At 35.2% G+C, this 26022-nt stretch overlaps 1 protein-coding gene across 1 annotated transcript in view; it reads right to left on the bottom strand.

Annotated features, from left to right (window-relative positions):
• Window positions 1–26022, bottom strand: part of FAM185A (family with sequence similarity 185 member A) — a 64972-nt gene that overhangs the window by 33562 nt on the left and 5388 nt on the right. Inside the window, exons 3-6 of the mRNA XM_030932546.1 lie at window positions 23219–23311; window positions 19767–19905; window positions 7131–7172; window positions 1896–1991 (exon numbers count right to left, since the gene is read on the bottom strand). Of these exons, the coding sequence (XP_030788406.1) occupies window positions 1896–1991; window positions 7131–7172; window positions 19767–19905; window positions 23219–23311 (370 nt within the window). The remainder of the gene's footprint in view (window positions 1–1895; window positions 1992–7130; window positions 7173–19766; window positions 19906–23218; window positions 23312–26022) is intronic.

A 26022-nucleotide genomic window follows, 5' to 3' on the forward strand; every position in this document is an offset into this window, starting at 1 on the left:
CTTTAACACTAACTTTTTTAGAAAGGAGAGCTCTCGTTATGTTCTTTAACCTCTTTTCACTTCATAAAGTTCTTCGTGGTTGACATCAGTATTATCCTCTTAAAAATTCAAATGTGAACTAACAGCACCATTTATTGAAGGCATATTATTTTAAATTAGTGATTTATCCCAAGGACAAAATGTTAAGTGGAAAAGTCAGAACTCAGATTCAGGTGTGACTCCCAGGCCCAAGAACAGCCTTTCTGAATGAATTAAGAAGGTCACCATATTAATTTTCATAAGGTGAAAGAAAACAAGCATTATATATTTTTCCACATCACAAAATGGTGAAGACCTAAGAGACTCCAGTAGCTGGCTCTGAACCCTACAGCAAGACAGTGGCAGAGTTGGAATGGATTCCAGATGTCTTTGCTAACCATTAAGAAAAGAGTTACTGAATAACTTTCCATTACTCTAAAAAGTTACTGTTCCCAAGTGTATTGAGAATTCAGAAATCTGAAGTAAGACAGAAATCTTTGTTTTCAGTTGTCTTTAAGCTTCTGCCAGTAACATGGTCCCAGTAGAAGAAAACATAAAACTGTAATCTTAATCAAAATTTGCAACATCAAATACTATTTCAGTAGTTTCAAATACTATTTGAAATAATACTAAAAAATATTTTAAGTGAATAAAGACTAACAATCTTCAAAACTTTTACAGTTTCCTGTTTGTTTTATTTTGCCTACCATGCAAAACATTAAATTACTTTGATGTAAGAGCTGCTTATTCAAAACTTTGTTCTTACTCTGTTACTAGTTATATTAACAATATATCCCTTTTCTCCTTGGATCTTTGTAATAACGGAGTACAATTATATAACTTACATACCATTTATAATTTACCCTGAAGAGTATTACCTAAAGCTCTTAGATTTAGTGAGGACATAAGTTTATCCTAATTTAAAGGGAGAAAATGTGATATTGAGAAATCAGACTGGTGTATCAGCAATAACTGAGGTTTCAGACCTCTGTGTTTTGCAGTTTTGACACTGACAAATTCTAGAGATGGATAAAAAAAATTATTAAATCAATATGGTAAAGAAACTACTAATAGCAGGAACAATCAGTCTCTGTGAGGAAATATTTTCCTTGTTAAACATCTGGCCAACATGCAAGAGCTTCTAGACTATTTTTAAATTTTTTTTATACAGAGCTACAGTTCTTAACTTTCTGCACCCAAGCCACTTCAGCCCCTATGGCCAACCTACTTCACCCAAGCCACTTGTCAACACATATGTGTACATCCATGTGTGCAGAAGAACAGACAAATTCATATTTAGCTTTCAGATGAAATGTATACCATTTTAAATGAGAGTTGGACTCAGAATAAGTTGTGTCAGAAGTTAAATGATAAAGACATATCATAAGTCTTGATACTTTAAGAGACTAAATAATCACTTTAGAGGACCTTCCTGTGTGGTACCTTTATTTAAGGATCACACTTTGAAAACTGTTACTCTGTACTGATTGCCTGAGAAGCTCCTTTTATAGGCTGGCAGAAAAGCTCCCAAAAGACTGTATGGCAGCGTTTTCCCTTCAAAGATTTTTCTATTTCAGAATAGATTAAACTAAAGAATCCACAGAGTAACATTTAAAAATTCCATAATAACAGTCAAAATATTACATTTTTGTTTGTACTACAAAGAGAAAGATAGTCGGCATGGCCATCTATCCTAAAAGTTGTAAAGATCATTGGTCTAGAGAGCCAGCAGACCAGTGCCTTTAAATCAGGTTCTATCAGAAGATATTTTCTTGAAATCACTATGTCAGTATAGATAATTTGACCATCTGTTTCCTGAGTGTTACATAAACCTTCCTTACATCATATGTCAAAATAAAACATTTCAGTTCACTAACCTTTATGGGATTTCAATTCCACTTTCCCCAGTTGGCTGACATAAACATCTATGGCACCCTGATGAGCTGAGGCTTTTAGACATCCGGAAGATGAATCTAAGAAGAAGTAAAAACCATAAGTAACATCATTCTTATTTGATAAATGGAATTATAAACTTGAAATAAAAGGCTCTGCTTTAGCACTAGGATAAGGGGCTAAGAATCTTGCAAGGTTTAGTATTTTCCTCATAACAATGCCATTGTTTGCACTTAAACGTAAACAGTATCAGAAATCTAGAAATCTATTAAACTAGACAACTAATTAAAAAATCTATATCTACATTAACCTGAATAACTTATCTCTAAACATTTACTGTAAAACTTAATGAGTAGGAAAGAGAGTCTGCAAGTAATGGATCCTTTAACCACTAAGCACCATTGATATTTTTAGTTTTTTATCATGTTGACACATTTAGTAAACTTTCAATAATTACCAAAGAATTCTACCTCATGTATAGTCACATACAAGCAGTAGCAAGGCTAATGAAAATCAAAACTTCTCATAATTTCTCCTTGTAGCAAATTTGCTAATACTAAGAAGTACTCCTAATAGTAAAAGATTACTCTACATAAAGTTGTTGAATTTCTTTTTTTCTTTAGAGACAGGGTCTCGCTATGTTGCCCAGGCTGGTCTCTGACCCCTGGGATCAAGTGATACTCCTAGGATTACAGGCACAAATCACTGTTCCTGGCTTGCTGCATTTCTTTAAGGGGCAGAAGGGCAGGGAATAATTTGAAGAATAGCTTGTTTATATCTAATAGTTCTTTTCAAGTTTCTGGAATTAAACAGGTATCGTTAAGTGAGGATAAGAAAATAATAAAGGTAACCCTGATTTGACATTCAAATTGCCCTATGTCGTCGATGACCCCACTTTTCAATCAACCAGTATTTCAAGTTCAAGGGAAAACAGTCAGAAATAAGGAAGTAAGAGAATGAACTTGAAGAGTCAGTACTAAGTGGTTTTTCCTTCTTCTCTTTCTCTCATGGCAATTGAATCTTTAATTTAATATTCTATCTGACTGCCTGGAGAAGGCCAAAGCATATTCTTTTTAGAGAGGCCTCTTAAAAAGCATATTTTATCAGGAGGTTTTATTACTTCAAAGTGGAAACAAAGTAGGGAGTGTGGTGAAAACTATGCCAAAAATTATACTTTTTACAAAACAGAGAGAGAAAACATTTGTGTGTGTGTGCATGTGTGTGTGTGTGTGTGTGTGTGTCTGTGTGTGTGTGTATAGAGAGAGAGAGAGAGAGAGAGAGAGAGAAAGGAGCCAACATTTTTCTTTTAAAAAAATGTTAACTGATTTCAAACAAAGACAATAAATTTGGAATCAACTGTTTAAAATCTGGCTCCAAGATCATTTATAATAATTTATTTCCAATCTATAATGGAAAATGCCCTTTATCAGATTCAATTTCTTTAGTTTTCAAGTGTCAAAAGTAAACACTGATGTTGGGAAATGAAACCACTAGAAATAAATGACACAGAATAGCTGGACAAAATGAACATTTCACTGCTTATGTACCAACAGAAACTCCTTTTTAAACCTCTTCCTGCATCCTAAAAGAAGCCACGTAAAAATTACATTATGCAAAAAAAGAGAAAAGTGCAATACACAAGGTGTGTATTATTCCAGTTTGAACAAAGTAAAATAGCTGAAACATTAGTTTGATTTCTCGCTTTCTCAAGGAGGGAAAAAAAAAACACGGAATTTTTATGTGGCTCATAAACAATACTTTCATTTATTTTTCCCTCCAAATGAGAAATAAATGACAGCTAAATAATATCCTAAGCCACAAAGTAATTATATCCTCATGTTATCTGTATTGATCTCTAATAATGGCTCATCCCTTGGAGGCTGTCAAAAAATAAAAAAATGAAAACTCAAGATGTTTTCAAAAAAGAAGGCAATGGTAATATTTTAAAACTATGTAGCAAAACAAGCCCTATTTTTTTGTTTAACACAAATTATCAGAACTAAAATTAATTATCAAGAGTAAAATTAAGGTTTCATCCACAGAATTTCATTCTTTTGGAGTTTATATAATGGAGAAATTCTATAGATCTGGGAGAAAATCCTGTAGATCTAATGTATAGCATGGTGACTGTAATTAACAACACTGTACTGTAAACTTGAAATCTGCTAAGAGAGTAAATCTTAAACATTTTCATCATACACATAAAATGGTAATGAGGTAAAGTGACATGTTAACTAAACTGTGGAAATCATTTCACAATATATATATATATCAAATCATTATATTGCATGTACACCTTAAATATATATGGTTTTGTCAATTATGTCTCAATAAAGACAGTACAAGCAAAAAAACAAAACACAAAAGAAACCAAAATAAATCTACATTGTAATGTGTTTAGCTCAGTGCTTGGAACATGGGCACTGAGTAAATGATAGATATTTTAAAGAAAGGGCCAGGTATGGTGGCTTATGCCTGTAATTCCAGCACTTTGGGAGGCTGAGGCAGGAGAACTGCTTGAAGCTAGGCATTTGAGACCAGTATGGGCAACAAAGGAGACCTTGTCTCTATTTTTTTAATAATAAGTAAATAAAATGTTAAAAGAAAAACCAGTCAGTATAGTTGGTCATATTAATAAACTAAAGGAAAAATGATCATTTCAATAAATTGAGGAAATGTATTTGACAAAATTCAACACTCAGTCACGATCAAAGAAAGTAATAAAAGATAAACTTAAATAAGCAAACGGAATAAAAGGTAACTCTCCCAATCTGATAAAAGGCATCTGTTAAAAATCTATAGCTAACATCACACTTAATGGTAAAATGCTGAGTACCTTCCCCCTAATATTGGGGACAAGGATAGGGATCAAGTGCAGGGAATCACACTCTCATCACTACAATTCAACGTTATACTGAAGTTCATAGCTAGTCGGATAAGGCAAGAAAGAAATTAAAGTAATAAAGATAGGAAGGAAAGAGGTAAAACTATATTTACAGATGAAAATGTCGGCTCAGCTAGAAAAGGATTCTAGATTCAAGAAAACCACTATTAGAATAAATTTAGCAAGGTCACAAAATACAAGGTCCATATATAAGAATTATTTATATATGGGCTGGGCGCGGTGGCTCAGGCCTGTAATCCCAGGACTTTGGGAGGCTGAGGCGGGTGGATCACGAGGTCAGCAGATCGAGACCATCCTGGCTAACAGGGTGAAACCCCGTCTCTACTAAAAATTAAAAAAAAAAAAAAAAAATTAGCCGGGCATAGTGGCGGGCGCCTGTAGTCCCAGCTAGTCGGGAGGCTGAGGCAGGAGAATGGCGTGAACCCAGGAGGCGGAGCTTGCAGTGAGCTGAGATCGCGCCACTGCACTTCAGCCTGGGAGACAGAGTAACACTCCGTCTCAAAAAAAAAATCATTTGTATTTACATGTATCAGCAGTAGACAATTAGAAGCAAAGTCTTAAAAACTGTCTCATTTATAACAGTGTTAAAAACACAAATGAATTTAACAAAAAAAAAGTGCCAGACCTCTACGTTGAAAATTACAAAGCAATGCTGAGAAAAATTAAGGAAGATCTAAGTAAATGGAGACAGCTACCTACCATGTTCATTAATTGGAAGATTGGATGTGATTCAGTGCAATCCCAAACATAATCACAACTGTACTTTTTGGTAGAAATTGACTGGAAAATCAAAGGACCTATTATATCCAAAGCAATCTTTAAAAGGAACAAATTTGGAAGACTTCAACTACCTGATCTACAGACTTACCAAAGTTACAGTAATCATGATATTGTGGCACTGGTATAAGGCTCAACAAATAAATCAATGAATTAGGAGCAAGAGATCAGACATTGAGTCACACTTATACGGTCATTTGATTTTAGACAAGGATACTAAAGTAATCCATCAGAGAAAGGAAGTTTTTTCAACAAATGGTGATATAAAAATTTTTTTTAACTGACAATAATAAATGTTGATGAGGATATGGAGCAACTCAAATTCTCATACATTGTTGATGAGAGTATAAAGTGGAACTTTGGGAAAAAGGTCTGGTAGTTTATCATAAAGTTAAACACAGAACCTACCTAGTCAACTCAGCAATTCCATACCTAAGTATTTACCCAAGAGGAAAAAAATATATAAATCCCTAAAATGACTTATATTAGTATATTCATAGCAGCTTTATTTACAGTTGCCAAAAAATTAAAAATAGCCCAGGTGTCCATCAACAGTAGAATGAACAAATTAAGCCTTCTAATAGCCTGCTTTCACTTCTGAACCCTTCTGGTACATTATGAAATAACAGCTAGGTTGTTCTTTTAAAATATAAATTATATATCACTTCCCTAACATCCTGTTGTAGTTGGAATAAAGTCTGAACTCTTGCCCTGTCTACAAGGTCCTAAGATCTAGCCTTACTTACCTCATATCCTACCACTTTCCCCATAAGCCAGCCTTCTATCCCTTGAAAATAATAAACTTCCATTTTCAAGGCTTGCACTTGTTGTTCCTCTATCTCGGGAGCCCTGTATCCAGAATTTTACATAACTCTTTCTCATTACTCTGGCTTTAGTTTAAATGTACCCTCTCCAGACCACCCCCAATTGCCTAGCTGAAGTAGCTTTCTTTTCCCCAATCTCTATTCAGTTACCCTTTCTTATTTCTTCATTGTACTTACCACAAACTAAAATTACCTTTTGTTATTTATATGCTTGTTGTCTTTCTTCCCAGGGCTCAGAGAAGTGAGGTCTCTGAGCACAGAAACTATGTCCTGTTGACCAACATGTTCCCTAGTACCTAAAAGAATTCTTAATACATGGCAGATACTCAGTAAATACATGTTGACTACTAGTTATTGGTATTCACAAGGTTGTCTTCAAATGTTAACACATTTGGAGACCAATAAACAGTGACATTATTTATATCTTTCTTTCAAAGACTTAATTTAGATATTTGAAGAATTCAAGAAATTTATAAGATCTTTCTTTTTTTTCAGAGAAGTTTAGCAAGAAATATAAGACATTTCTTAATACCAGCTCAGGCAATTTTCTTCGAGTGGGCATAATTAGTACATTAGTTCTGCCTATATTTGACTTGTGATCCTGTCAAGTTCATCAATTAAACTGTAGACTTCATTTATTCTAATAAAGTCATCACAAATATACCTATTTTTAAAAGTGGGCAAAATACACGAACTAGTAGCTTAGCACATACCTACTGTGATGTTACCCATCTTGCTTTGTAATGTTATATTACCTGCAAAAAAAGAAAAAGATACTTTTATGTACTAGAGACAATCTAGAAAGGAACTGTGATACATAGCAATGCTAAAACATGGATGAATATCTACAATGTTATTTTTGTGGGCAATTTTTCCCAATATCACAAATCCAGTCAAAGATTTAGCTGTAGTTCTGAAATAACTAGGCTTGGGTACCTCTGCAAACCTTCTTTCTCTACTACCAAACCTTAAGCTTTTATAGCATAATTACAAATCACCATACCTACTGGCACAGAGGAAAAACAATACTTCTAAAACCCATAAGTGAAAAAAAATTACTGAAACATAATCACTATACATTTTCAACCTAAATATCAATGTATTTATCAGACCACACAAAGCCAAGTTTTCAACCAAGTAACAGTAAAATATGGTATGGAAAAAAAGAATTATGTTTATTTTTCAGGCCACTTGCCATGTCTATTAAAGTAGTTTCTGGGCCAAGAATTAAAGTGGTTTGAGATATGAATAATGAATACATGGAGGTATGACTAACAAAACAGAACAAAGACGCTTCAAAGGTTTCCATCTTAGTGAAAACTATATGTTTCCCATGATAGGTATGGAATATTGCAACCATTCTTCCCAGCCCCTTTCCCCTAATACCAAAAGTAGTAGGATTATTCTTCATATGTGTGTTTGCATGTATAAGTATTCCTAAAATCAGGAACTCATATTTATCCCACTGAAAATATAAGCAATAATGTTATCTCTTCTAAAGTAATTCCAAAACTACACTACAAAGTAAAGGAATAACTTTGGCTTCAGAATTAATCTTCAGTAAACTCATTTTATCTCATTTCATATACCTTACGAATACTGACTTGTATCAGTATCTGGGAAAAAGCAAAAAAGGCACTGGATTCATTTACTCAATAGCCAGATGCATCTGATTGCAAAAATCCATCTAAAGGTCTAATATACCATCATATTTCCTGTGAGTATGTGAACAAGGAGTATATTTGTGTATGAATAAAAACTTGGTTTGTGTACTGAAGCTTATAGGATTACTATTTTTTTTTTCATATTTTAGATTCAGGGGATACACGTACAGGTTTGTTACCTGGGCATATTGTGTGATGCTGAAGTCTGGGGTACAAATGATCCCATCACCCACGTACTAAGCATAGTACCCAATAGATTTTCAACCCTTGCCCCGTCCCTCCATCCCCCATCTAGTAGACTCCAGTTTCTATTGTTGCCATCCTTATGTCCATGATTATCCAATATTTACTGCCCACTTATTAGTAAGACCATGTGGTATTTGGTTTTCTATTCCTGTGTTAATTCACTTAGGATAATGGCCTCCAATTGCATCCATGCTGCTGCAAAGGATATAATTTTGTTCTTCTTTATGGCCACATAGTATTCCATGGTGTATATGTACCACATTTTCTTTATCCAGTCCACCACTGATGGGCACATAGGTTGATTACATGTCTTTGCTATTGTGAACAGAGCTGCAGTGAACATGTTGAGTGCATGTGTCTTTTTGGAAGAATGATTTATTTTCTTTTGGATATATATCCAGTAATGGGATTGCTGGGTTGAATGGTGTTCTGTTTTAAGTTCTTTGAGAAATCTTCAAACTGCTTTGCACAGTGGTTGAACTAATTTACATTCCCACCAACAGTGTATGAGTGTTCCCCTTTCTCTACAGCCTCGCCAGCGTCTGTTGTTTTTTGACTTATTTTTAATAATAGCTATTCTGACTGGTGTGAGATGATATCTCATTGTGGTGTTGATTTGCATTTTCTGATGACTAGTGATTTGGAGCAGATTTTCATGTTTGTTGGTTTCTTGTACTTCTTCTCTTGAGAAGTGTCTGTTCCTGTTTTTTGCTCATTTTTAATAGGGTTATTAGTTTTTTGCTTATTGATTTGTTTAACTTCCTTGAAGATTCAAAGGAACAAAGGATATTAAACCTTTGTCAGATGCAGAGTTTGCAAATATTTTCTCCCATTCTGTAGGTTGTCTGTTTACTCTTGTCGATAATTTATTTTGCAATGCAGAAGCTCTTTCATTTAATTAGATCCCACTTGCTTGAACATGGCCTATAAGTGAATCTGAAGGGGTGACTCTAAAACCTTTTGTTAAGACCCCAGAAAGATGGTGGTACCTCATGGTATTAATCAGTTACACCAAAAAAAATATTTTAAAAAGATTAAGGCCTCACAGATCCTCTCAATCAAATAGACCTAGAAAGCTTGAGGGCATTAACCTCAATATTGCTGCAGAAACCCATATTTTGAAAAGATTTTTGGGTGTGGCTTTTGTCTAATGGAATGAAAGCCAGTGAGATTCACAGAAGACTGACAAAGTTTTTGAGACAATTATATCAGTAAACATTGCCAACTTGGACTGAAGGGGGGAGTGACAGTACAAAGTGAAATGAGACCACTGGGCCCTCAGAATTCTACTAGCAGGAAGCAGACTGAGAAAACTACTCAACTGTAAAGATGTGCTGCATTTCATAAAAAAGGATGAATGACTTAGAGGGTGGAACCAAGAGCTCAGTGGTCGAAACCTAGAACCATGAAGAATTATTCCCAGGCCTTGAGATCTAATAAAAGAACCTCCAACATTTGCCCACCTGAAAACATCACTATGGATCAGTGACCCCTTTGTACCTCCCATTTCAACAAGAAAGTCCACAGTCATTATCCAATGCCTGTCCACTCTGTTTGGTGTGTAGGTGATGTGTGTGTGTGTGTGTGTGTGTGTGTGTGTGTGTGTGTTTGGGGGGTGGGTAGACAACTTGTCTCTTTAGTTCACCAGTCTTCAGATTCACACCTGAGGAGCTTCATTTTCAACTGGAGCTGATTTTGATGCAGAGATTCTGGTCTTTCAGCTGATGCATGATGGGATGATACTTTTGGGAACCTTGGGAGGAAGAGAGTATATTTTGCATGTAGGAAGGACATGAAACATTGGAGGGCCAGAGGACACAGTGGCTATCCAAAACCTCATAGAATATCTGGAAAGATGCACACACAAAAAGTTAAAAATCAGTATATATTAATAATTTTAATATCCTAAGTGGACAGCATGACTCAGGTGCCACAGCACTTATGGAAAAGAGACTAAAATGACCTAGCTTGGACAGGGAGGTTTAGTCATATAGAAGGTATCACTTGAGCTGAAATTTGAAATGTGAGTAAAATGTTAATATGCTGAGAAAAAAAAAATTTCCTGGGAAAATAAATCCTATAAGCAAATGTGAAAAAGCAGAACTATACATACTATGTTTAAATAATGCAGATCAGATAGGCTGGAGCAATGAGGCAAGTCTATGAGGACAAGAATCACATCTTTCTTATTTAGCTTCATATCTGGGAACTTAGCACAGTGCATAGTACATAGTAAACACAATTATTTGGTGAACAAATAAAAAGTTTGGAAAAGTAGGCAAAGAGCAACGTGGAACCACAGAGTGCTAAATCTACTGACTATCCTACACCAAAAATGTCAGTGAAGAATTTCAAGATGGATAAAAATATAAGAAAACCATGCTTTAAGGAGATTCCCCTAGTGTGAGACAGTGGGTGTTGCCATACTCAGCATTCTCTTTACTGCTTGTTGTGGTTTGAATGTTTCCCCAAAGTTCATGTGTTGGAAACTTGGTCCCCAATGCAGCAATACTGTGAGGTGGGACCTTTGGGAGTTAATTGAGTCATGAGGGCTCTGCCCTCATTAATGAATTAACCCATTCATGAATCAATGGATTAATGTGTCATGGAGGGAGTGGGTTAGCTATCACAAGAGTGGGTCTGTTATAAGAGCCAGTGTGGGTGTGTCTCATGCAGCCTCTCTCCATGTGAGGCCTGTGCCATTTCATGACTCTGCAGAGCCCCTATCAGCAAGAAGGCTCTCACTAGAGGCGGCTCCTAGACCTCAGACTTCTCAGCCTCCAGAACTGTAATATATAAAGTTTAAAAATCACTCAGTCTCAGGTATTCTATTATAGCAACAGAAAACAGACTAAGACACTGCTCTAACTCCTAAACAATAAAAGATGAAGCAGACAGCTCCCTGATATTTGTAACTTTATTAATAAAGAACTATGATAAAGTTTAACGGTCATTTAGCTAGTGAATCCAGTCACCTACTCATCAAGGCAATGGAGGTTTATTGTTTTACACTAGTCTTTAATAATGCAGTAAAAATGTACTTTTTTTAAAATAAAAGTATGGTCTTTTTTAAAAGGCCAATCATTAGTGCTTGTCACAAAAGTGAGGAGGTCTTAAGAAAATAATGATTCTTTGAACCAGAAAATAGAAGTTTTAGATCTATACGAAATGAGGATTAGTTGATTATAGTGGGACCTATAGAGTCTCAGATAACATTCTTCATGAATGTTAGAGTCCTACTGTGTACTAAAAGCATAATGGAGCAACAACAACAAAAACCCAAGGAATTAAGGAATCATTTCAAATACTGTATAGTTATATACTACATACACTTCAAAATATTTTTGTCAATTCTAAATAAAACAGTAAACAAAAACTTATTTTCAACTCATATCAAAATATTTAGAAAATCTCTACCTTAAGCAGAAATATTCTAAAGTCATTAGAAAACACAAAATGGATGCTTTGCCTCAAATGCATAGTGGAATAAAGTATTATATTTAAAAGTATACAAAGCAACAAAATGGGTATTATTAGCAAAATTTTCTATATTTTGGTTTCACTTACTTCATATCACTGAAAATAATAAATTAATTATTTGAGAGGAGTAAATCTTAGTAAAAGTTTCTTTCCAATAAAGCAGACACCAGATGGTCTGTAATAACTATGTGTGCTTACCCTACTCTCAAGTTATATAACTTTTCCACAAATCCCAGTATTTGAGAAAATAGATAGTTTTTCTTAGCTTGTAACCTTTCATTCTAGCATGGTCAGAGGAAAAAAATATGTAATCATTTTAAAGATAAACATTGGTTTATTTTTCTTCACCAAAAGAAATGTGATTATGGTTAAAGCACATATAACTCTTATAATCCAAACAGAGTAATCAAGTATCCTTAAAGATTAAGTCATTTTGTGTTTTTTGGTGGGTAGGGGTGGGGAGGTGGGAAGAAAGACACTTGTATTTGCAAGCCACAGTGCTAAATGTTAAGAAAATAGAGATGAATAAAACATAATCGTTGCTCTTGAGTTTATGATTAGGCAAGGATTTATAGAAAACCAGAGATGAGGCAAGATGCTTTAGCTGAGGACTGAAAGATTTAAAAAGTCAAGAAGATTTTTTAAAAGGTAGGAAAAGCATTTCAGGCAGAATATAAACAGTATGATCAGTATGATCAAAGGCTCTGATCAAGAACTCAGAGTTATAAAACAGGTAAAAATGCGTATAGGAAAAAAGACTAATTCTGGAGACAAAGCATAGTGTCAGAAGAGGGAAAAGGGAAGTTGGACACGTCACTAAGGCAGTAGAAAACGGTCTGAGTAAGAGAATGACATGTTCAATGTGCATTACTAATAAACTACTTTAGCTGCAGTGAGGAGAAATGGATCTGAAGAAGGCAAAGCTGGAGGCAAAGTTATTGCTAATATCAAGGCAAGAGGTCACAAGGGTCTAAAACAGAAGTGTAGAAATTAGCAGGAAAAAGGTAAGATACATTGAAGAACTATTTAGGAGATGAAACGTGCCTAAACTTGGTAGTTGATTAGATGTAGGAGATGAGAAAGAAGCAGCAAGTTAAGACCACTGCCAGGTTTATAGCATTGGAATTGGGAACATGGCAATATCAGAAACAGCAAATGAAAATAAGGAAAGAGGACACATTACAGATGACGTTCAGGGACTGGGAAAGAAGGGGAAAAAGCTAGAAATGTTGATCCAAATGGCTATGTCTACCTGCCAGATGGATGTACAAATTAGTCAGGGCTAGAGACATAGATTTGAATAATCAGATTTGAAACACCCTTGTAAGGGTAGTTCAGACTCAAAAGTATATAAGATGCCCAAGGAAAATATGTAGAGAAAGAACAATAGGACAAGGATGAAATCCTGGAGAATACCAATTATCACAGAGGTGAAAAGAGAAGGAATATATAGACATTTGTGAAAGAGCAATTATAAATATACGATAGAGACTGCCAGTGCCCATTAATATTTGTATGCCTCTCTTCGTCCATAAGAGTACTGCTAAACTATGTATCTCAGCCTTTGCAGTTAGATAAAGCCATTTGAAAATATTCTGTCCAAAGATCTATGGGCAGAAGTAATATATGTACTTCTAGGCCTGGTTTCTGAAACTTCTTCCATGATCCTCTATGCTTTCTCATTCTTTAAGGAAGATTTTGAAGTCACAAACAGGATGGTAGCATCACCTTTACAGGACAAGTCAAGTCTCTGAATGTCTCTAGGGAGCTGCACTTAGGACAGACACTGTAGGAAATATCAATATTTTGTGTCAGAGGTCTAAACCCTGAAAAACCTACATGGTTTGCACCACACACAAAAAAGCTGTAATTCCTGTCTAGTATTTCATATAAAAAAGTTGTGGCCAGGCGCGGTGGCTCAGGTCTGTAATCCCAGCACTTTGGGAGGCCGAGGCGGGCGGATCACCTGAGGTCAGGAGTTCGAGACCAGCCTGGCCAACATGGTGAAATCCTGTCTCTACTAAAAAATACAAAAACTAGCTGGGCGTGGTGGCAGGCACCTTAATCCCAGCTACTTGGGAGGCAGAGGCAGGAGAATTGTTTGAACCTGGGTGGCACAGGTTTCAGTGAGCCGAGATCGAGCTATTGCACTCGAGCCTGGGGGACAAGAGTGAGACTTCTCTCAAAAAAAAAAAAAAAAAGTTGTATGTGTCCAGATTCGAAATTAAGTATCAAAATAACCAAATTAAAACCTCATAATGACCTAGGCTAGGAATAAATACTAGAATTTCAATAAAGCATTTTCATGAACATCATGAAAAGATCTATTTAATCCAATAAAAGCTTCCATGTTTTAAAATTGTATATTATTTCTGACTTTCTAAGTTTACAAAGCAGATTTATAAGTTTATCAGTGACTACAGCCCTTCTTAAAGCAGATTGGGACATTTCTTCTGAAATTTTGAGTGCTATCAAAGTTATCACCTGTGTTTCATACAGTTCATGTAAATTGTACTTCTTGAAAATTTCAAAAATAAAAAAGTAGTTACTAAAGGAAAAGTTTATGCATATATGCCAAATCTTTGAAGAACAAAGGACTTTTGAAGTGCAGAGAAAATAAGAGAACTAATACTCAGCAATTTATCTAGCAAGATATGTTTCCAAAGAACTTAAAATAGAGCCTAAGTTACATAGGAAATCTAAATATTTAAAACAGAGTTTTATTCATTAATCACTATTCCAAATCATAAGTTTTTAAAATGCACAAAAACAAGTAACATGAACATTCTTACATCTTAATCACATCAATGTGTTTAAATTATAGGTTATAAATAAAACCAATCCTAGCAAACCATTTCAAGGAAGTTTTTCATTGTCTCCAATAGAGTCAGGATACCATATTTATATTTAAAAATGTATTTTGTAGGGTACATATAAATACATGCATGTATTATACATGCATAGCATTCTTTAAAAAGTATCAATATTCAAGTATCAGAATTTAATAAAGTATTATTCATATAAAACCAAATTTAATTTTTGATTATTTAGAAGGAAATCAAGATAGTAAACTGTCATAAAATTTTACATCTAAACACAAGCTATCCAAGGACCTATTCTCCCACTAGATTCCCATCGCCAGAAAGTGAATATTTAATAAGTCATTGAATAAACTGGTTTATTCTGTAGAAGGCATACACACTTAATAGATGTGATTCAACCAAATGTACAAATAGGAAATATGACTAGTCAATTAGCTTACTCAGTTTCTTACATATAAAATATAGTTAGCTTACATATAAAATATGTGATCTTACATATAAAATCTTACATATAAAATATAGTTAGCTATACTTAAAAATTTCACTTAAAAAAACACTTAAGATAAATTATTTTCTTCTCCAAATATAGGAATCAACTTGCAAGGCAAGGAAAGATATATTGCTCTTTTCATTACTCTTTTCCTCATTAACGGCATGCTCTAAGTACTCGGCACTAGTATGTTATGCACTAGTATGTTATGCACTAGTATGTTAGATGTTGCTTTGTCATCAGGGTATATAAAAAAATTGAAAATGCAGACAAAAAATAAATTTCATGCTCTTGCTTCATTTCATGGAAGACTTAGAAGCCACACACTTAAGACAGTACCATCACTTTTATGGAAGGAGTCCAATTCCTGAATGCCACCACGGAGCTAAGCCTAAACACTGTAAGGAACATCTACATTTTCGGTTATAAAGCACAATAAATGTCCTGAAACTAAAGGAAGTTATAATGTAGAACATAGCTGAAGCAGTGCATCTGTGTTATAGTACTGTCTTCCTGGAGGAAACATCTCTAGAGTGAGCCAGGAAGCCCTCAAAGTGATGATGGAATTTGGGGTTGCAATCAAGTTCACTGTTTAAAAACCTCTCCTAGAAAGCCAAGAAACTAGGATCAAATCCTTGCTATTCCACTAATTAACTTGTGGAGTTGAGAGTAAACAATTAGACATTTTTAAGTCTAGTTTTCCTCATCTGTAAACAGCCAATCGTTCATTAAGTAAAAGGGGCTGGCCAATTTAGGCACTCAATACATATTTGCTTTCAACCTCCCACCCACCCACTACTCTACAAGTGGAGTTTGTAGGCACAAACTCTAAAATCTACCAAAAAGAAAGTTACTGCATTATATTTGTGTATACATGGTTTTTACAACATCTATATGTTGGGGTTTTTTTTCTGCTCTATCTGGAAAAAAATTAGTTTAAGCCTTGCTTATAAGAAAAAAGATGCTAAAGTAAATAAATCCTGGACAAGAATGCATATATTCTCAGTTTGTTTTCTGTAAGTCAGATGTTTAGAAATAGCAATGTATTTTCCCGTAAAAACAAGTTTTAAGATTCTCAAGCCAGTTTATTTAAATATAGCCAAAATATATACCTAATTTGTGTTATATAACCATTAGCATTTAGAACAAAGAATTCATTGAAATATATATCCAGAGTTCTAGGTTGGGAAGATCTTGGGAGAAATAACTCCCGCAAAAATTCCAGGAGCTAGAAAACTGGGACTTACTTTCACCAGCTATGACTAATTTCACCCACCAGGACGTGACACTAAAACACTGCCTACTTTCCTGTACCCCTCCCATCCCAAACCCCAAACTACAAACTCCAAAAGCATGTTCATGCAATAATCCCTTAGGATAAGGATGGAAATAGAGGTGACAGAGGAGAGGAAGGCAAGAAACTTAGATGTGCCTGAAGGGTGATTTTTTAAAAGTCGAGGCACTGGGGTGTGTCCATGGAATGAAGAGGGGTTTCCTGTCTTATTTCTCCCTTGTATATGCTGAAAAAACAAAGCAGAGTGAGGGTCAAGGACTAGGTGGAGAAAGCAAGGCTGAACATGGAAGCTTTTCTACAGTTACTTTTTTTTTTTTTTTTTTTTTTTTGAGACGGAGTCTCGCTCTGTCGCCCAGGCTGGAGTGCAGTGGCCGGATCTCAGCTCACTGCAAGCTCCGCCTCCCGGGTTTACGCCATTCTCCTGCCTCAGCCTCCCGAGTAGCTGGGACTACAGGCGCCCGCCACCTCGCCCGGCTAGTTTTTTGTATTTTTTAGTAGAGACGGGGTTTCACCGTATTAGCCAGGATGGTCTCGATCTCCTGACCTCGTGATCCGCCCATCTCGGCCTCCCAAAGTGCTGGGATTACAGGCTTGAGCCACCGCGCCCGGCCTCTACAGTTACTTCTGTTAAAGTAACCATAGTTTGAAATTGGATTAAATTTTCCCTTCCCCTACTCCTTCTCATTGCTGTACTAGTATTACAAAAGAAGCTGTGAGAAACAACTAAAAGAGTTCGTTGCATTGAGGCAGGGTGATAATGGACCACTGGAAATGAAGTGGGAAGTCACATCCCAAAGGGGATGGTAGAGACTGAGAAAATAAGAAAGTATATTTAATCCTTCTACTCTGAGTTCTTTAACGACAGGTTTCATTTCCTGCCCAACTTTGCACCCTTGGTGCCTGGAAATCTGGCACACAGTAGGTGGTCAATAAATGTGTCAAATGAATGAATAAATATAACTGTAGTGGATGCTGTATTCCTCATCCAGATCCCCCATCATAACTGAAGGGCTTATTTTCCTAGCTATTGGGAGTACTGCTGGCAGACAGCCCTCAGCTGTCAGCCCTCTTTGGGAATTACCTAGGGAAGAGGAGCCACTTCCGCCCAAGATCATACTCCTACCCGGGGCAGCTTGCATCTAATGATTGGGGATATAAATGTCCAGCTCCTCTCACCCCAACTTGAGACAACTCTGAGGGACCATCCCAGCTTCAGAGCTCTCCGTGTGGGTTACTGAAACTGTATCATAGTCCAACTTCTCCCATGGAAATCTGGCTTTCTTCCTTTACATGGCACTGGTCCCAGGAGGCCTCCCTAGTAAATTTGCTGTGCTCAAATTTCCATCTCAGAGTGTCTGCTTTCAGGGAAATTAAACCTGAAACAATAGTCCAAAAGAGGACCTAGATTTAAACCAGCTAAGGAAAGGTATCTGATTTCATATTAAAGGTCAGTAAATATAAAAAGGCTTTATTAAGGCTAAGGAATTAACTTTGTTTTCTAGCAATGTATTTCCATTTTAGCTACTTTAAGTAATCAACAGACCTAGAGTACTTTGAGGACTGCTTCAAAAAAGACCACCTGTTTTACTGCCATGTAGGCAATTAATGATAAACTGTACCAAATTCAATTTATCTAACTTAAAAGAATGCAAAGAAAGAAACACTATGAATTTAGTGTAAACATGGTGTAAAGCATTGCAGAGAACAGAGCTGCTTTTCCTGTGGATGTTAATCCACATCTGACTTGATAAGGAATTGTTTCTCCACTAAAAGCTACTAAATACATTAAGCACTGTACTTTTCATTATGATTAAGATAGTTAGAAATGCAATGCTTATATAAAAGTCACTTTTAAAATATGAAGAGTTACAAATTACCAGATCTACTTAATGTACAACTGAATAAAAAAGAAATAAATGAATAAGTAACAACACCATTTGCTTCATCTGGATACAGCTCCATATGAACTTAAGCTATTTTGGGTTCAAACATTACCTTAACCTTGTAAGAATGCTTGAGGTTTAACCATTAAATTGAGGCTCAAGAACTATTTCAAGCATATAAGTGTGCTTTTTAAAAATATTTTTTTAGAAGACTACTTGCCAAATTGCTACATAGCATGATTAGCACTAACCATGCTTTCTAATGCCACTCTGTAACTCTCGCTCACAACTAAAATCTGAGGGTTTTGCCAGAGTGTACAGATACCAATATCAGGCTTTACTATAGAGGTGAAATGAGTGGACCATATATGGAAAAAGTCTGAATCTGTACTTCCTGGAATATGGCCCAAAAGGCATTTAGCAGATGTTTTATCCTGGATTAGTGATTATTAATTCTATCTGTATATATTTCAGAAAACATACCTGGATTTGAATCATCTGCTCTGTGGAAATTCAAGAAGCAGTCTGAGTGACACTGAACACATGCATGCCCTTTGCCATATTACCTCATCATTATACTCTTCTTGTTTTCCTTCAGTAATAAACATTAACTATGTAATATTTCTTGCAGAGACAGGATTTAGAAATCACAAGAGGATACTTATCAAAGAAAATGGAAACAACAGGGTGCTGAGAAAACCTGGTGCCAGTACAAATGCACACAAAACATTTAAAACAAAATTAGTATCAGAGTTGCTAATAATTACATTCCACCAAATGTTTCATTAATTTAACCCTCAGCTTTCTTATGTTAACATAAAAGCAATCACTCAGTAACCATCTTTGCCTAACACTGCTTTTACTTCATCTCCTGCATATATTTCCTTGCTATTTGTTTCCTATTGTAAGAAAACACAGGCTGGATGCAGTGTGGCTCACACCTGTAATCCCAGCACTTTGGGAGGCCAAGGGGGTGGATCACTTGAGCCCAGGAGTTTGAGACCAGCATGGGCAACATGGCAAAATCCTATCTCCACTAATAATACAAAATTTAGCTGGACGTGGTGGCACACACCTGTAGTCCCAGCTTCTTGGGAGGCTAGGGTGGGAGAGTCACCTGAACTTGAAAGGTAGAGGTTGCAGTGAGCCAATATCATGCCACTGCACTCCAGCCTAGGCAACAGAGCAAGACTCTGTCTCAAAAAAAAAAAAAAAAAAGAAAAAAGAAATGCATTAAAAATTAGAATTACTATTAGTTCCATATATAACAGCATAATCTTTAATCTCTTGCCCAAATAAAATTAAATTAGCTTTATGAGTCATTTTATTTTTATGTTTTTTTAAAAAGATGGTTAGTCTGCATTTCATTATTTAAAGGGCCAGTTTCCTGATCCTTTTTCAACTAGAGTCATCTCTTAAAATTTATACTATGTGGAAAGTCTGAGATGTATCATGCCTTTGTCAGCTTACCATGAACACTTCCTAATGTAATATCCCCAGCAGCAGAAGACAGAAATGATGATTCTGTATAAAGATACTTGGCTTTCAGCAAACCATCTTCAGTAGATACAGTAACAGAACTTCCCTGCAGTTTATCTATGGTAACAGCCTAGTAAGAGAAATACTAATCAGTTCATTATAAAACAAAGACTGGTAAAAAGCCAAAATGCTACCTGTGGAATTAGTGGGTAACTACATAAAATGTTGCTACCTAGTACACAATCACTTTATTGACTCTGATTCCCTACCTCTAATTATGAGATTCTGAGAAATAGTGCATTCTCTGTAGAATATGGAATAGATCCAATATATTCCCCCATTGACTTATGTCTCCTTTAATTTCTCTTAATAATGTTTTATATGTCCTATATAAAATTCTTAATCTTTTATTAGATTTATTCCTCTTAGATATTTTTAAGTGCTATTGTACAAGGTATCTTTTAAAATGTCATTTTATCCTAATTGACCTTGTATTCGATCTTAATCCAACAACTTGACTAAACTCACTAATCCTAATAATTTATCTGTACTTTTAAAAATTATATATGTGTTACTATACTGTCTACAAGTGATGGCTTCATTTCCTCCCTTCCAATCCTTATATTAATACTTTTTTTCCTGCTTTTTCCTTCTTTTTCTTGCCTTAACCATCTGTCTCAGGCCCCCAATTCAACAGTGAATAGCAGCTAGCAGAAGCAATGGGATAGCAGGCATCCTTGTCTTATTCCTGTTCTCAAAAGAAAAGTTTACAACATTTCACCATTAAGCATGATGTTTGCTATAGATATTTTAAAAATAATTTTTATCAGATTAAGGACATTCCCTTCTATTTCAACTTTGTTTTATTGTTTTTGCTATTTAAATCATGAATAGGTTTTGAATTTTAGCACATACTTTATCTGATTCTATTGATTTATCATGATTTATCTGTTAGTACATTAATGTAGTGAATATACTATTATTTCTAGAACTTTTCCACTTGACCTCTAATAAGGCGGTAGCTTTCCACCAAACTAAATGAAAGGAATTTAAATTTACCTATTTAATGACAGAACAAAAAGTAGATTTAAAATCAGTACCTTCCTGACAGAGGTATTGCTATAAATTTTCTTTTCTACATGAAAAGAAAAAATTTTCATTTAGTTATTTTGAATATACATAAACACATATACGTAGTTCTTACAAATAATGAAAACCAAGTTTTAAGGAAGTACTGGGGCTTTGTAGCCCAGACTGAAAGGAAAACTGACAACTATGTCATCTATTCACCAAATAGTCAGACAAAATGGGTTTCTGTTCTTTGTTATGTTATAAAACTAAACTTACACACTAAAATTAATACAATTTAAAAACAGCCATGTAGAATAATGATGCTATTATTTATAGTGCTCATTTGATTCTCACAATCTTGTTAAGTGGACAAAGCAAATATCACCATCCTGTTTGCTGAATAATGAAACAGTCTCAGGGAAGCTAACTGGTAGGTCTAGAATTGGTCAAGTTATCTTTCCTGTGATTCCTTTACCTTTATTATCATCATCATGGTAAGCATTACATTAGACTTAGCTATGTGCCAGTGGTTGTTTTAAGTACTTTACCTGTATTAACTCATTTAATCCTCTTAAAAGAGGATTTTTTGAGTTAGTTCTATTACTATTATCCAATTTTCCAAAAAACTGAGACACACAGAGGTTAAGTAATTTGTCCAGTTATAGAGCTTAGTGAATGGTGGAGCCAGAATTCAAACACAGGTGGTTTGGCTCTCAATATATTCTGTGCTCTTAACTAATTCACTATGTTTGTCTCTCAAATATCCAAATCACATTTGTATGAAAGTTGTATATTAAAAGTTAATAGATTTCACAAGTATTTTATGTTTTATAAAAACTACAAACTTAGAATTATACATTAAAAATCAATACTATACATAATAAAAATAGAAAAAAAAACCTAGACTGATTCTTTAGTACATAACAAAACTCAATCAAGAAATAAAATGATATAATAACAAGTAAAATACATGAATATTCAATAAACCATAAACATTGGAACAAATAAATGAGAGGAAACAGTAGCCAAGATATTCAAAGTAGCAAATGATTAAGATTTTAAATTCTTTAATATTTATATTTGATTATAAATGTTACAGTATTCTAGTAACTTATTTCAATAACATTAGCCATCATTTACTGAGTTTGAAGGGGCTGTAAACTTGTCTAATTTCCCTCTTGCACCTCCAAGACCACAGCAATCTAAAAAGTAAAACTAAATGCCATCTCAAAAAAGCTGCAGTATAAGGCCACACAGTGTCTTTCAACACTTTCCTAGTTTAATTTACAGAGTATTTTTAAATGTTTAGGTTTGAACAACCTCCCACGGGGTCTGAGAGAAAGGTGATGGAAGGTAAAACAACAGAAACAATTACTGTTATAATCTACCTTGTTTAATTATGCCAATAATAATCTACATATAAAATATGCTCATAACTCCTCCCCACCAATTATCTGAAAATAAAGCTGACTATGGAATTTAGCAAATTTGTAGGAAGGTGAAGGAAGATAAAACAACAGAAACAATTACTGTTATAATCTATCTTGTTTAATTATGCCAACAATAATCTACATACACAATATGCTCACAACTCTTCCACACCAATTATCTGACAATAAAGCTGACTATGGAATTTAGCAAATTTATAGGAAACAAAAAGGCTCTTGCAAATTGTGTAAGTGTAAGATAAAAGGAAACTTTTTCTCAAAGCTACATTATCAATCACATATTTTAAATGACAATTTATAATTCCAAAATTACACCTTTACTCTTAATACTATGCTAAATGACCAAAGGCTACAAAAGGAGTTGATTAAAAAATACAAACTATCTTCCTATAACAACTAAAATCCCAATAGCTGCTAAAAACAAAAAAAAGCTAGGAGAGAGCAGTCAAGCTATCTAATGGTGCCACCTGGTGGAAAATACCAAAGAAAGTTGAGTTTTGAAACACCCCTCAACTTGCCTAAGGGTGAAGTAAAAAGGTCTTAGAAAATACTCAAATAAACCTAACACAAGAAAAATCCAATCCAGTTACTAGTGATATTACTTAATGATCTATTTTAATCTATGCTCATAAAAATAAAAGTCTTTTCAGAACTAGAGTTAAATAGTAAGCATTTAAGTTTTTATTGATTAGGAACTAAGTAACTGTCAAAAGTATTAAACCACAAACTAAAACTTAAGTTGTATATTATTTAATCACTTCAATTTCAAATTTGAATTTACTTATGAACTAAAATGCATTAAAAAGGGAATGTTATGCTATGAACTTTGTAGAACCTACCCACTTGGTGAGCCAAATGGAAGCAAAGTTGCAATTCGTAAAAAAAAAAAAAAAAAAAAAAAAAAAAAGAAAGTTGCAATCTTACACTTTTATCTGATGCATGAATATCTATATTTCCATAAACTGTTCCCAGACAGATCACTTTGCCTCCTTTTGTTTGAACATGCAATTTTTGACCCTGAAAGACAAATTAAAAAATACATATAGTGAAAAAGAGAGTAAGTTTGACTTACACTAGTGAAACATTTTCAACATTTCTTTATTAATACTGACAAGGCAACAAAAGAAGAATAAGGAATGATATAGAAACTCACTGCTTCGAATAATGACATCATCTGGAAAAAAATGTCAACTGCTGTTAAAGGGGTTAAATAAGCCACCCGGACTCAAAGGGAAAAACAAGAGATACTTGGGTATTCTGGTAGCTTCACTGAAGAAGGACTTGAACGTTTCTCTTTAAAAAAAATAAGGAAAAAAAAAAAAAAAAAAAAAAAAAAGCCAGGCATGGTGGCACATGCTTGTATTTCCCAGCTATTTGGGAGGATCACTTGAGCCCAGATGTTTGAGGATTCAGTGAGCTAGGATCGTGCTACTGCACTATGGCCTGGGCAACACATGAAGACCCTGTCTCTTTAAAAAAAAAAAAAGTCTGTATTATAGCACAGTTAACTATGTTATGTCCAGAGACATGAGTCTGAAGTCAAATTATATTTAATATACTCCTTATCAAATATGTGATAAGCCTTTGAAAAGACTATCCCCAAAGCACTTGTTGTTTTTATTTTTTAATTACTTTTATGTACAGAAAACTCAACAGTGTACACTTAACCCAGTTTAGTGGCAAGTTCTTTAGCCTTTGCCTTTTCGAGCTTGGCAATGTGAGCCACAGACTTGGGACCTAGGACACTGCCGCCCCAGTGACGGTGGATCTCATCATATCTGTCGTTGTAATTGGTCCCAATAGCTTCCACCAGCTTAGCCAAAGCTCCTTTGTCTTCCGAGTTAACCTGTGTGAAGTCAACAATGGTGTAGGTCTTCCTGTGAACTAGACATCCCAGTATTGCCTTCCCCTTGATAATACAGGACAATGTCCTGTCCATTTTATGACATAGGACGGGCAGGAAAACAATCAGCTCGATGGGATCCATGTCGTGCGCAATCACCACCAGCTGAGCTTTCTTGTTACCCACCAATGTGGTGACGGTGTTAACTCCTGCTCGAAAGACAGGTGGTCTCTCAGTGGGGAGGTCCCTTTGGCCGCAACTTTCTTCTTGGCCCGGGCCAACAGCCTCTGCTTCTTCTCTTGCTTTGTGTCTGGTCTGTATTTGTGGGCCAGCTTAAGCAACTGAGTAGCTGTTTGGCCGTCTAGGGCCTGGGTGAACTGGTTAATCGCAGGTAGCACTTTCATCTGCTTATAGAGGATGGCTCTCTGCCGCTGCAACCTGATATAGCGGGGCCATTTCACAAAGCAGGTGAGGTATCTTTTGGGCTGGATGTCCTGTCCAATGCCAAAATTCTTAGGCCTTTGCTCAAACAGGGGATTCACTGATTTCTTGGCCTCCTGCTTCTTCACAAAAGCAGGGACCAGAGCCAACTTCTTCCCCTTGGCCTCCTTTCCTTTCGGCATCTTGGGCAATAGGAGGAGCACACTTGTTGTTTTAAGTCAAGAACTCTTAACCAAGCTCACATGAACTTACAAAATTGTAAGCAAAATTTCATAGACATGTGCATTTTTATCTTAAGGAGACAATTATTAGATTTTCTAAGAGGTCTAAGGTTCAAAAATAATAAGAGCTACTGTTATAATTTAAAGTTCATGTAATTCCCAAAAAAATGTGAAATTGATTATAAAATTTTTAAAAACATAAAACCAAATAGTTAAATGTTTAAATAAATCAGAAATTATTTAGAAAACAAATTACACTGCATTTAAAAACTGCAAATGTGTGACATTCAATTAGTTAAGGTTCTGTTGCCTAAAAAGTTCACTTATCTTATTCCCTAAGGATGCTGCACAAATGTGGTCTTACCATATGTTTTGTCTGGACAATAAAGAAAGGCGGAAAGAGCATGAGCTTGGAAATCAGAACAACCCAAGGTCAAATCCCAGCTCAATTTTTTTAGCTATGTGAACGCAAGTGAGTTCCTCAATCTGTTGGTGCCTTCTAGTTTCTTCCTTCATAAAATGGAGAAAATTCAAGCATTAAATGAAGGTTTAGCTAAGATTCCTGGTACATGATAAGGACTTATTAACAGTAGTTATTATTACTGCTATAAAAATTTTATTATGTAGGGCCGGGCATGGTGGCTCACACCTGTAATCCTAGAACTTTTGGAGGCCAAGGTGGGCAGATCATGTGAGGACAGGAGTTCAAGACTAACCCTGGCCAACATGCCTGGCCAAAATTAGCCGAGCATGATGGCAGGTGCCTGTAATCCCAGCTACTCGGGAGGCTGAGGTGGGAGAATCACTGGAACCCAGGAGGCGGAGGTTGCAGTGAGCTGAGATCGTGCCATTGCACTCCAGTCTGGGCAACAGACTCTATCTCAAAAAAAAATTTTTTTTTATTAGGTAGATCAACTATATTTCAAGTCCTTAAGTTAATGAAAGAGAAACATATTAACAGGTGATCACTAATTCAAGGTAATGATATTGTATGATACTTAAAACTTAAACCAGATATTTTACCAAAGTGTTCTCATTTGTGAATTGAAGTTAGTTAAATCCTATGATCTCAATGATAATTCTCTTAACCCTTGGTATACCATTAGTATCCACAAGCCTAATTTTTCACGAATTTCTCGTTTTGAGCTATTTTATTTGTAAGAACTGATGTTTTATGATTTCTGTTATTTCTTGGGAGGTCTTTCAAGGAACAAATAGAAAAT

This window comes from Rhinopithecus roxellana, chromosome 6 (genome assembly GCF_007565055.1).
Source record: "Rhinopithecus roxellana isolate Shanxi Qingling chromosome 6, ASM756505v1, whole genome shotgun sequence".
NCBI classification, from domain to species: Eukaryota; Metazoa; Chordata; class Mammalia; order Primates; family Cercopithecidae; genus Rhinopithecus; species Rhinopithecus roxellana.